Source organism: Dipteris shenzhenensis, chromosome 7 (genome assembly GCF_047967505.1).
Source record: "Dipteris shenzhenensis isolate YYH24624 ecotype China chromosome 7, Dip_SZ_1.0, whole genome shotgun sequence".
In the NCBI taxonomy this organism is placed as follows: Eukaryota; Viridiplantae; Streptophyta; class Polypodiopsida; order Gleicheniales; family Dipteridaceae; genus Dipteris; species Dipteris shenzhenensis.
In genome coordinates, this window is record NC_141602.1 from 10,453,229 (window position 1) to 10,466,926 (window position 13,698).

Consider the following 13,698-nt stretch of genomic DNA (forward strand, 5'->3'; position numbering starts at 1 on the left):
GCAGAAGGGCATACAAAATCTCTCATGTGCCCATAGCGTAGTTGTCGATTGCCTTCTCGTCAGGCATTGAGATTGCAACTATAGGTACCAATTTTCATTCCGATTTGCATCTGTTAGCTTCAGAGCCGACGAGGGTGAGAGATAGATTGGGCACATGTCTTGCCTGAGAGTGCATTCCGTTAGCCATCGTCCTTATCAGATGCTATTGGCATTACGACGGGAGATTGATTGGAGCTATTTGAATCACGGGCATATGGCTCTGGCAGGTAAGCACATGTGTGCTGGAGCTTTGTAGTGCGGGATGGCTACTGGTTGAGTGCCAGCAGGCGCTTGGATAGCAAGCGTCAGGCAGGTTAGTGACTTCTGATTTGAGTCCGATTGCCACACGAGGAGTTGGCTCCGGGAAGTGGGCAAGAGGGTAAGAGGAGCACACTCCTTAGAATGCCAACAAAATATCTTTACACGTCTAAACCCTAGAAATCTCGTCTTGTTCATTCCTTCATCCCCAGCTCCTTGCAACTCATAAAGCTTTTACTATGGAGCTTCTCTCCAACATGTCCTCTCTGCATTTGCCCTCTCCACGCTTCCCTTGCAAGGGCCTTCCTCACCTCTCTTCGTCTTTAGCTTCTCCTTTTTCTGACCTCATCGGTGATCGCTTTTCTGCCTCTCGCCCTTCTTCTGCTGCCAGTTGCATCTCAGCCAGGGCGCTCTTGCGGCCTGCTTCAGGAAAGCTTGGATCCCAGTCTCACCCGTCGCCCGCCAGCAGAAGCTTGTTTTCTGGACCCTCCTTGTCTTGTTGCCCCCCTCGGCATCTGCATCTCAGGGTTTGTTCTGTACTTTTCCCTGGTTAACTCGGATGCTAGGTCTGTTAATTATCGATGTGCGAACAGTCCTCAAGTGATGCCTGTACAAACCGCTATGAAATTTTCAAACATGTTTCACCATTTTACACAACTCTATCTGTTTCTTGGTGTTGTGCACTTTAGGGATGATCTTCCTTTGAGGAAATGGGTTGTCGTTGGGTTAGTGAATAAAATAGGGCGCTCTCTGTGTCACTGGGCTCTTCATTCTATATCTGTATCCTGAAAAGATGCAAGATGTTAAACGAGTGAGCTAGTGATGTGACCCTCTAATTGTCTTTAAACAGGTCCAGTCAGCAAAGAAGACGTTTTCAAGTTTCGATGATCTTTTGAAGAACTCGGAAACCGCCGTATTGGTTGATTTCTATGCTACTTGGTAAGGTTAACACATGCGTGATTATACTTACATTTGCCAGCTACATTTAGGAAGGTAGATTCATCTGTTTGTTATGTTCCCTCACCTCGACCCTTCATTTCACTTCCTATATTTGTATCGCATTTACATTTGGAGCAAATGCTAGTCGGTAACGTGCACCGTAGCTCACTGATTATTTTCAACTTTGCCGTACTCATTACGCCAAATCCTGAGACAATTGTGAAAGGGACCGCTCTTAGCATTTAGATATTTGGCACTAGTGCTGATCCTCTCTGAAATGTAGTCGGTGAAAGGGGGCCCATGTTCGAGAAAGGACGGCATCCATTGTCCTGCAGCCCAAGGGAAATTTGGTGGAGGTGATAGGAGAGTTGTCAAGCGAATGGGTGATGTGTGCATACACCTTCGAGTGGGAAACAAAGAGAAGTAGGCTAGACAGCTACGGCTTCTTTCATGGCTTTTGCAGGGACTTATTCTTGGTGCTGCTGCTTGACAAGCTCCGGTAGAGTCTTTCCAGCCATCTGGACGTATACAAAACCATCAGGAGGGTTTTCCCCATTCCTTGCAAAATTGTGCATTTGCACACTGAAATAGGGTTTCTGTGCCACGTAAGGCCACATGCATAAAAATACGGCCTCTCGGGAAAGTAAGTACCTTAGTCCTAGAGATGACAAGAAAATCATCTGCAGGGTCGTACAGATCACGCTTCTAGGTTAGATGCCCCATGCTAGTAGGATCATGACCAACGATATAAAAGCCTGCACTGGCATTGATATGAGCCTTGGCTTGCCAAACCTCAGCATAATGCCTAGGTGATGGGAATATAGAAACTACGGTTCTTTTCGGATCAAGTATACCTTCTTCAAGGACCTGGATTGCAATTATAGTTTGATAAGCTCAGCACCGCTTCTATCGACTACCACTCTCATAACAAGGAGGTTGTTATGCATATGAACGGAATAAGTTGCCAAAGTCAAATTTCCCCATATGGATCAATCTTAAATGGTGCGTTGCCCTATTAGCTAGATTTAGATTTAGATGCTCGTTGGGGAGAGGCTAAAATGAAAATGTTTAGACTTCACAAGCAGTTGTAGCTTGAATGAAGAGATTTTGGACTACCTTTTGATTAGCCTTCTCTTTTAGTGCTAGCCTTCATCATGGCTGAGTCTGCCCTTCACCTCCGGAGTGCCGGCAGAAACTCAGCACGAAGACTTTGTATAAATGGATGCTCAAGTATGTGTGGGTGTGTGGATTTGTATGTGTGAGAGCATATTTTTATACTATGGTCTACACCCACTGTTGGGCGTTGATGATGTCAGTGGGGATGTCATAGTAGCTAGTCCCTGCAATGCATGATGGAGTTTATGGTTTTCGACCTTGTGAGTGACTATCATGAGATTGAAACCACACTATGTTGTGTCTTTAGAGGATGAGTTTGGGAATGTTCCTGGATTCATTTAGGTATATGGGTCAATGTGCCAAATTAACTCGTATATTCAGACACCTGTCGAAGACACTAGAGGGATCCACATGTCCTAAGGTTAGGCAACGTTACACCCCACTCGGAAGAGTTGCGGTCGTATGAACTAAAGGTTCTACCTAGTTTTGTATTGTTCCATCTCATGTCTAGAAGAAGGGCCCATAGATAAAAGGGGAAAGAGAGGAGGAGAGCTTACTCTTGTTACATCTCATTAGCTCATTTGCGCCATGCATAATGTATATGTGGGGTTTCATCCCACTTTTATTGATATGTTGCTTAGGTGCCTTGATGAGGGCCATTAACCCCTCTTTTTGTTGGCCCTTTTTACTCAACATTAGGTTGACCTATGCTCTAGCATACATGACTCTGCTTGGATTTTATGGATTATAAGTTGTGCAAGAAAGGGGGAGAAGATATTAGGAAATATGGGGAAGGAGAAGCTGAGAGGGGAAGAATCGGGATTGAGAGTGAGCAGGGTAGTGAATAGTGAACTTGGGTAAAGTGCACATAGGGTAGTTGGAGAAGGAGGAGAGCTAGAGGAGATTGGTATGGGGGATGTCACCCTGTCTAAGCTTAAACAAATCCTAGCCCAATTAGGCCTTACCTTACAAACTTGGCCCAATGAGAACGTAAGTTAGTTTTGCTCACAAAGTTATATTTATTTTGTTGTTACACGTGTTTCTTTTAACCCTCGCCTTCACTCATCTCTTTTTTAAATCATCCCTTCAAATTCTTATGCTTGTTTTCTAAAATTTTAATTTGTAAGACTCGATGTATACTGATCTTAGCAAGTTGATTTTTTTTTTGTTTGTTTCGAATGTTTTTCTGTCTGGTTTCACCCTGAGGGTACTTTCCAGCTAGAATTGTATTCATTGTGGCCTCTCCTTTTACTATCACTTTTTGTGGGTTGGATTTCAAGCAGTTTTGAGCATGCATTTTTTGTTTATATTTATGAACTTTATTCATGTTGAACTTCATCCATGCTTCCTTTTTTTTTTGTTTTATAACTTGAAAGTGTTCATTTTCGGTTAAGCCTTGTGTTTCATTGGACAAGTGCATATTTCCTCACTGGTCCCCCTTTGGTTTTGAGTTTTGTTTGTTTTGAATATTGTCTCCCTTGGTCTGAGCAATATTGTATATTTTAAGAGTTTGGAAATTCTTCCATTGAGTCCTCCTTCTGTGGGCAATCTCATAGAGGTATCCTCTCTTCCTATAGTCAGTCTCAGAGAAGTATTGTGACACATCCCAGCACTCCTGAAACCCCTGATCTGCAAAATAACCACACACAACATCAGAACTGAGCAGGCTGCTCACCACCCAACCGTGACATCTACGGGATGTGATCCCGAATCAGAAGATGTCCCCCCGAGCCACGAGCTGAGCTACTGGCACGAATTCCCAATCAGATCCCAACCAGCCTGGTGTCCCATACCACCAGGTGGCGCTGTGAAGCCCTGGATCTGCCACTGGGCCTTGGGCTACGCTAAGATGCAGGCGCGCGTCCGCGACACAATCCAGGATCAGACCTAGCACCTGGGAACGAGACTTGCTCCCAACTGCACTCTGAGAACTGAACCCCCTGGGCCTCTTTTATAGACTCGGGCCCCGGCGCCAAAAATAGCGAAGACCTATAAATAGTTCGTACCCTTGCCACTCAACCCGAGAATCAAGCCTGCCTAGCTCTAAGCCTCCCCAGGCTAACCTGAGCTAGTTCTGTGTACCTAGTACACGTCAGATACCGATCCGTGCACATGACATACTCCCCCTCCTCTAAGAACTCACTCCTGAGTTCGCTAAGAAATCGGGAAATGTTCTTTGGAGGTTTTGTAATGGCTCCCATGTTGCATCCTCCTCAACACGATCCTTCCACTTAATCTTGTATTCCGTGATAGTACGATTTCGAATCTGTCTTTCACGGAATTCAAGAATAGATTCAGGTTCGTGAGGAATAAAAGTTAAATCTGTAACTTCTATAATCTCATGAGGAGAAACAATTTGATCATCTACACCCAATACTTCTTTCAGTCTACTAACATGAAAGACTGGATGTACTTTAACATCAGGAGGCAATTCTAGTCGATATGCAACTGGTCCAATTCTTTTAATGACCTTGAATGGGCCACAATATCTGGGGGATAATTTCGGAACCAAACCAGTACTTAGGCTCTTGGATTCCTTAGGAATTCTCAAATATACCATCGTTCCTTCAGAGAACTCTCTAGGTGAACGATGTCTATTAGCATAAAATCTGTCCCGATCTTGGGCACTTCTAATAGACTCCTTGGCAAACTGTAACATTTCCTGCATGTCTTGCAAGAAATTCTTAGCAGCATCATTTTGAATCCCTTGTAATCCTACCATAACTGGTGACTTAGGTTGAAACCCGTACATAAGCATAAAAGGACTATAACCTGTACTAGAATGCTTTGCACTGTTGTAAGCAAATTCAATCATGGGTAGATAATCTTCCCACGAAGACTGTCTCTTAGATACATATGCCCGAAGCATGTCCTCAACCAACTGGTTGACCTTTTCTGTACTTCCATCAGATTGTGCATGATCCGAGGAACTCATACTTAGAGTAGTTTCTAACTTCTCAAATACAAGTGTCCAAAAGTTACTTGTAAACTTTGAGTCCCTGTCACTGACTATGTCAGATGGCAAACCATACAGCTTGAACAAGTGGTCCACAAACTCGTGAGCCAACTGAACAGCTGAAATAGTTGTTCTTGTAGGTAAGAATCTAGCCATTTTTGTCAAACGGTCGACTATGACCCAAATAGAGTCATGACCCTTGCGCGTACGAGGCAAACCAGTAATAAAATCCATGGAAATACTTTCCCATTTATTACCTGGAATCTGTAAAGGCTGTAATAAGCCCGCGCTCCTAAGGCGTTCAGCCTTAGTAACCTGACAAACTCGGCAACCTACCACATAGTTCTCTACAAATCCACGCATCTTAGGCCAATAAAAGGTATGCTTCACAAGAGACAGAGTCCTATGTATACCTGGATGTCCCGCACTAGGAGCATCATGACACTCCCAGAGAATCTTGGATTTAAGGTCCAGAACATCAGGCACACAAATCTTTTCATTCCGGAACAGCAAGCCGTTCCTTATCATCCACTGACCTCCCGCCGCCTGTATCCTAGGTGGCACAATCCCTGAGTCCTGGTCAACCATGGAGCTCCCATCCTGGACTCTCTGCCAATAAGAACTGAAATGACTATCAGTTGCGTATAGCCCTCTCAAGGATTGAAATAGGTCTGAGGATATTTCCGTAAATGACAAAGCATTTACAAACTTAACTCAACTTAAGGCATCCGCCACACTATTCAGCGAACCCTTACGATAACGTATTTCGAAATCAAAATCCTGCATTAGCTCTGCCCATCTGGCTTTCCTTCCTCTCAATTCTGAGCCATCACACACATACTTGATTGACTGGTGATCAGTCAATACAAGGAACTTTGAACCATACAAGTAGTGTCTCCAAACCTTGAGAGCATACACTACCGCATAAAGTTCCTTCTCGAGTGTGGGCCAACGATACTGAGTGTCGTCTAGCTTCTTACTCTCAAAAGCTACAGGTCTGCCCTCTTGGAATAGAGCTGCCCCAATCGCATAATCACTCGCATCGGCCTCTAAAACATAAGACCGGGTAGGATCGGGTAATGCAAGAACGGGTGCTTCCTTGATAGATAACTTCAAGGTTTCAAAAGCCTTGTTCATTGCATCATTCCAAGGGATCGGTTGAGTAGACCTGCGTCCACGACCTTTCAATATGTTGGTCAATGGTACCGTGATTTGTGAATAATCACGGACCGACTTCCGAAGAAATACCGTAAATCCTAGGAAAGAACGAAGTTGTTTCACAGTCTGAGGGATAGGCCATTCTAAAACCTTCTGGATACGATCCAGATCAATGCTAATACCTTCAGAAGAAATCTTGTGTCCTAAGTAAATGATCTCCTTCATAAAGAAGTCACATTTACTCATCTTGGCATAAAGCTTATGCTGTCTTAGAACAAGTAAGACAACCCGAAGGTGTCCTATATGATCCTCAAGCGTTTTACTATATACCAAGATATCATCTAAGAACACTACAACAAATTTGCCCAGATAATCTCTGAACAAATCGTTCATCATCTGCTGAAAAGTAGCAGGAGCATTGGTCAAACCAAAAGGTAATACGAGGAACTCGTAATGACCATACCTAGTCCGGAATGCGGTCCTATCTATGTGTTTAGCATAGATACGGATTTGGTGATAACCCGTACGCAAATCAATCTTAGTGAAATACTTCGCTCCGGCCAAACGGTCTATCAAATCATCAGAACGAGGTAAAGGATAGCGGTTCTTAATTGTAACTTTATTAAGTCGTTTATAATCTATACACATCCTCCAGGAAGAATCTTTTTTCTTTCTCAAGAGGACAGGTGCACCCCAAGGAGATTTACTTGGGCGGATATAGCCCATATTCAGGTAATCCTCAAGCTGGATAGCTAACTCATCCTCCTCTACCTGGCTCATCCTATATGGTGGTACACTGATAGGTTGAGCCCCTGGGACTAAGTCTATGCGATGATCTACTGCCCTTTCTGGAGGTAAACCTTCCGGCAGTTGAGCTGGGAATACGTCCTTAAAATTATCTAACAACGTTCTCAATTCTCGGTGTTCAAACACACTTAATTCATTTTTGTTAATTACCGAAACAATAAATGAAGAGAGTGGAATCAAAACACACTGATAGACATCATAATGAGAAGTGTTTAATATATTCCGAAGCTGCATCGCAGATACAATAGGCCCCTGAGAAGGGATAATCTTATCACACTGAATACAAAATTGGGTGCCTTTGTCTTCAAAAGAAAGGGTATGCTCCGTCCATCCGATCTGGATATTGTGGGTTTTAAACCACTCTATCCCGATCAACAAGTCTACATGCTCTAGATGCATAACGTAACATGTGAGAGCTCCTGTGTAGGCTTGAATCCGGATGGGAAGCGCTTCAACCTTGCGATCCCAAAACTGCTTCCCGGCTGGAAGCTGCACCTCGTAGGTGTGGTCGCTAGGTACTGTGGACAGCCCCATCTTCTGCACAAATTTGTAATTAACAAAATTGTGAGAGCTGCCCGGATCAAAGAGAATGTGAACCTGTTGGTCCCTAACTTCTCCATATACTCGGAAAAGATCATGGGAACCAAACAATGAAGTATTAAAGGTACAATTACAAGAAAGGGGGCAGGTAATGACATTTACTGAAATACCTGTCATCGTAACCTGGTTGGCTCCCTTGGCTGCGGTACGCTGACCTGCCTGGAGCTTCGGTCCTAGCACCAATTTCTGGTTCTTCCGCTTAGGACACTCATTCTTCGTGTGGCCCCGCTCCTCGCAATAAAAACACCGGCCCTCTTTCTTGAGCCTGAGAGTGCGAAGGAATCGGGCCTTACCATTCTTCGCAGGAGTTAAGCTTTTCTTGGAGGCGTTGTCCGTAGACTTCGTCTCCCCAATACCAGTCGCATGCTGAAAGAACTTGCGTTTGTTCTTTCCGCTGGTCTCGGTAACTGTGGTTGTTTTAATACCGGCCATGGTATCATCATATATGCGTGCATATGTCATGGCCTCCTGTAATGTTGTGCACTTGTTATTCTTAATCTGTAACTTATAGGAGTCTGGCAAACCATCCACGAAAAAACCTAACAAGGTTACAGGATCCATTTTGGTGGCCCTGGTTTGCAGATCCCTAAATCTCTGAAGATAAACTTCAAAAGTTAAATTCAATTTTGACATATCGAGGGCTTTGAGCTTGCCGACGATATCATAGTCATCTTCCTTCTTCAGGAACTCCTTCCTGAAGATACCCTCAAATTCTGTCCAAGTGTCAGGCTTAGGCTGGAGTTCTTTCCACCAAAGCAAGGCTTTACCTGACATAAACCCTGCTGCTAGCTGAATCTTTTTCTCGTCTGGATAGGGGTGAAATTGGAAGTGAACTTGCCACTTGTGCAGCCAAGTGTCAACCACCTCCTTTGTTCTTGATTTCTGGTCACCTGGAAAGGGATCCGGAGTGATATTCGGGCCTAGCACGGAGGCCATGGCATCCACATGCGTGAGTGCCTGAACCGTGCTAGCCAGAAGAGTCAAGGTAGCTTGTATCCCTTGGAGTTGCTGTGTCAACCCCGATTGATTAGCGTTGACCTGCTCAAATTTACCATCTAGAGCAGTCGTGAACTCACTGAAGGCTTTCTTAGTGATCAGGTCGTCATAGAGACCCTGATCATCCTCCCCCACTGGAGTGTAATCTAATTCCTGCTCTCCCATAGTGAACTCGGGATTCGGAGCATCAGACATGGCTGAATACTAACTCGATTACAGGCTGAGAGAAATAAATAACTGAAACGGAGCACGGAGGGAGATGGAGTAGAAGAAAACCGTCCCAGATAAATCTGACAGAAAGGATGCTGAAATCTGGAAGACCACGAACCCTGGTGCCTCCCCGAATCTGCAACCGGATGCGCAGTCAATGGTGGAGGCTGTACGGACTGCTGACGTGGCCTGTATGGCTGCTGACGCAGTCCGTACGGTGGCTGTAGGTGCAGGCGCAGCTGCTGTACGGAACAGCAGCAGGTACCGAAGGTGACAGTACAGTCCGTACAGGCTGTACAGCTGTAGCTGCAGCTGTACGGGCTGGTACGGGAGCCTTGGGAGCAGCGCTGGGCTGACGCAGGCAGGGGCTGCAGCAGAGGAGCTGGTCGAAACTGGGCGCTGCTGTAGGGCGAGGCGGGCTGGCGCAGATCTCAAGGTAAGATCTCGAAACTGGGGCTGCTTGTGGGTTGCCTAGCTCCCAGCCCCCACCTATATAGGGTGCAGGGCGGCCTAATTTGGAAGCTAGGCTTCCAAAGAAGGCTGAGCCCCTCCAGCTTTGGAGGGGTGCTTTTACGAAAAAAGCACTTGAGCCCCTCCAACTTTGGAGGGGTGCTTTTTCGCAAAAAAGCACCTTCCCCCTGCCCTTCTTCCTGCGCAGGCTGCACGCAGCCCTAGGCAGGCTGTTCGCAGCCTGTTGCGCAGGCTGTGGTCAGCCTGTTGCGCAGGCTGTGGTCAGCCTGTTGCGCAGGCTGTCCTACCCCTACAGCCTCGCCTCTTCTACTCCCCGCATACTCTACTCCTAGGCTGTCAATTTCCTGCCCTACGCTCCTTCCTTTCTGCTCTCCTTCTCCTCCCTCAGACTGCTCTCAGTAGCCTTCAGAATTTTCGATTCTATTTCACTCCTCTTCTTCTTCCTTGTCCAGATATTTCCTCACCCCTTCTACCCCAGGTAGACAGCAAATACGCAGCAGGAAATCTCGAATTTTAGGGCATACCTGGAAGAGAAATCCGTCAAATTTCTCGCATCAGAAGTTCCTACCTCAGGAGTTGGCTCTGATACCAACTGACACATCCCAGCACTCCTGAAACCCCTGATCTGCAAAATAACCACACACAACATCAGAACTGAGCAGGCTGCTCACCACCCAACCGTGACATCTACGGGATGTGATCCCGAATCAGAAGATGTCCCCCCGAGCCACGAGCTGAGCTACTGGCACGAATTCCCAATCAGATCCCAACCAGCCTGGTGTCCCATACCACCAGGTGGCGCTGTGAAGCCCTGGATCTGCCACTGGGCCTTGGGCTACGCTAAGATGCAGGCGTGCGTCCGCGACACAATCCAGGATCAGACCTAGCACCTGGGAACGAGACTTGCTCCCAACTGCACTCTGAGAACTGAACCCCCTGGGCCTCTTTTATAGACTCGGGCCCCGGCGCCAAAAATAGCGAAGACCTATAAATAGTTCGTACCCTTGCCACTCAACCCGAGAATCAAGCCTGCCTAGCTCTAAGCCTCCCCAGGCTAACCTGAGCTAGTTCTGTGTACCTAGTACACGTCAGATACCGATCCGTGCACATGACATATTGGCTCCTTTATAGCGAGTCTTACAGAGCTATTAGCTCCTTCTAGTTGTTTTCACAGTCATATTAGCTCACATCTTTTGTAATTTTTATGTTTTTTCTTTTTAATTTGTAGTCAACCTTATTCAAATATAGTTCAAGTGACGAATGTGCAGTTCTTACAAGTATGTGGTAAATTTATCAAGTGCCTGAGAAAAGCAGAGGCTTGTGATGTATAGTGAGCTAGTCTCTCGTCAACTGCAGGCATAGTAATATTGCAAATTCATGAGCACTTGCAATTTGATTTGCAGCTAACTTGCTCGGTAGTATTGTTGCATACATTCACATTTTACTCTCCTCTGTAAAAACAGTCAGCTTGTTCTGTAGTGTTTACATGATTCATATTTTACTGTCCCCTATAGTGAATGTTAATGCTCAAGTTACAGCAGGGTTCGGAAAACTTGCATTTGCCTTCCATGGAAGGCAAGTCTGAGAGATTGTACTCCCAAAATTGCAGAGGAGTTAATATTTCTAACTGGGATTCAAAGTGCATTCAGCTTGGGAGCATTCAATGGCTGTTTGTGTTCTTTAAACATCATAAACTTTTGGATGTTGATTCCGAACTTTGTAAATCTTGCGTGTGTGATCTTGCCACTGTGAGACCTGGTTTGCTAGTATATATTCATTCTCCTGTAACACCAAGATGGTTTTGTTACTCTCATGTTTTGTAATTTTCTATACAAGCTCTTTTCAAGTCACCTTTTGCTTTTGGATAAATTTTGCTTGTGTATTTCTTATTTTTCCCGGGGGGGGGGAGTGTCTAGGGGTTGTTTTTGTGACCTAACTTGGCAATCGTCTCCATTGGTGTCGTCATTTATGTTATGGAGAGACTTTTAAAGCTCTTTTCATACCAACTGATTCATTTACATCGACGAGGTCGATTATACGTATCATGACATGACAATTGGTTAGTGTTTAGAAGAGTGTTCATAATTGTCCTCATGCTGTACAAGTTGCAGTTGAGCTAGGCCCTCTAAAATTCTCAACCAAAACCATCTTTAAAGTAGCAGGTCCATTGCTGAGAGTCAAGCGTCTTTAGAAGGTAATGAAAGAGTGTTTGAACTCTGTCTGATGCATTAGGTAGGAGTACATCGTATGTTGAAGCTCTGAAATGCTTATTACTGAATTGGGGCAGGAGAAAATGTATTGTTTGGAAAGGGCTTTAAGTGGTGTCTGAGATGTAACTGACATGATGGCAGGCCTCTGTCCCATTCCTAGGGGTCAAATTGTAATGAGCTAAGCATGTCATGGCTTGGGGTAGTAAACTGAGATCTTTGACCAAGATTTCTCATGGGCAGGCGCATGAAATTGATTCTAACATCACAAAACAATTAAGCTCGTGTAGAGCTTCAAAAGTATATTGATCCAAGAAGGTTTTTTGTTTCTGTAGTACTGGGATTTAGAAGTATAATTTTGCATTTTGCATCAGAATGTACATGTGGATGCATCAATTTTGCTTTGATCTTGTTAGCTACATGCATCTGGACTCAAACAGATTGATTGGGCTTTTAGGTGTGGACCTTGCCAATTCATGGTTCCTGTCCTTGATGATGTTGGACGTGCCTTGAAAGATCGAGTGAGCATCGTAAGTGTCTTGACCTAAATGTTCTTTTACTGCTTTCTGAATGTTTTTTTCCTGACATAGATCTTCATACTCAGCTGTTTGATTTTATGGACATGTTAGTAACTAAATAATGTGTTATTTGTTGTAACCAATATGCACCAGGTGAAAATTGATTCAGAGAAATATCCAAACATTGCCAGTCGTTACGAAGTCCAAGCACTTCCAACTCTCGTACTTTTTCAAGATGGGAAGCCAATTGATCGACTGGTTGGTTCTTGTCAGCTACTTTTGATTGGACTAGTTAGTTGTTTTATGTCTGTCGTCTGACTTGTACTTATTGAGTTGTGCTCTGGTGATTTTAGGAAGGGGCTATGACAGCACCTGAGCTGATAAAAAGGATCGAGGGAGTCCTTTCTATGTCTAAAGCTAATGCACGGGAGTAGTGTCAATCCACCTCCTTGATCTTCCTCTACAGCTATGTGGCCTTTGGAAAAGTATTCCATTGTTGCTTTGCTATCAATTGTACAGTATTGCCTTTTTTGTGAACTAATTGATATCAGGTATATAGCATAAGCAATCTTTCATTCATGGGGGGAATATACCGAGCATTGTAATTGCTCTTAAGGTTGGCTGTCCAATGTGAAGCCTCATTGTTCTCAAAGGAATGTTACTATTATGCGATTTAATCACAGAGAAGATTGTACTGAATGTTGTAATTATTCACTAGATTGGTTATCTAATCTGAATTTTTTTCATTCTTGATGTTGCATAATCTGTGATTTCAATGACATCTAATCATGAGAGAGAGAGAGAGAGAGAGAGAGAGAGAGAGAGAGAGAGAGAGAGAGGTGTCTCATGAGAACGGGAATTAGATTATGTTTTGCTAGACTGTCAGGTAGCTAGGTGAGATCAAATAATTTGTGAGAGAGAGAGAGAGAGAGAGAGAGAGAGAGAGAGAGAGAGAGAGAGAGAGGTGTCTCATGAGAACAGGAATTAGATTATGTTTTGCTAGACTGTCAGGTAGCTAGGTGAGATCAAATAATTAGTGAGAGAGAGAGAGAGAGAGGTCTCATGAGAACGGGAATTAGATTATGTTTTGCTAGACTGTCAGGTAGCTAGGTGAGATCAAATAATTAGTGTAGATAAATGTTCCCGGATTCGACTACATATATATAGCTGTCATATTAGCAGACATGAAAATTTTACGTTGTGAAATTTTCACCTATGTTGCGGCTTGCTGATATTACGATACATTCTATTATCTTAAATGGTCTGTTGCCCTATCAGCATCTAAGCATATTGCTTAGACTGCTCCTTTGGGAGCGATTAAATGAAATTGTATATTCTTCACAAGCAGTTGTAGTTGTAGCTTGAATGAAGAGAATGTGGACTACTTTCTCTTCTACTTTTTGATTGGCCTTCTTTAGTGCTT

General features: G+C 44.2%; 1 protein-coding gene across 1 annotated transcript; it reads left to right on the forward strand.

The window, feature by feature from the left end:
- The first annotated feature begins 465 nt into the window (after window positions 1-465).
- LOC147899935 (thioredoxin Y1, chloroplastic-like) lies at window positions 466-13,021 on the forward strand. Its single transcript, XM_087377218.1, has 5 exons — window positions 466-824; window positions 1,148-1,236; window positions 12,215-12,287; window positions 12,429-12,533; window positions 12,629-13,021. Exons 1-5 carry the CDS (start codon window positions 537-539, stop codon window positions 12,707-12,709), a joined length of 636 nt encoding a protein of 211 aa, XP_087233344.1. The 5' UTR covers window positions 466-536; the 3' UTR covers window positions 12,710-13,021.
- Window positions 13,022-13,698: the final 677 nt, after the last annotated feature.

Excerpts from the sequence above, each read along its gene's own strand:
- LOC147899935 (XM_087377218.1), top strand. The coding sequence starts at position 537 with ATGGAGCTTCTCTCCAACATGTCCTCTCTGCATTTGCCCTCTCCACGC. Across the intron at positions 12,288-12,428 it reads TGAAAGATCGAGTGAGCATC|GTGAAAATTGATTCAGAGAA; the intron begins GTAAGTGTCTTG and ends AATATGCACCAG. Across the intron at positions 12,534-12,628 it reads GGAAGCCAATTGATCGACTG|GAAGGGGCTATGACAGCACC; the intron begins GTTGGTTCTTGT and ends TGGTGATTTTAG.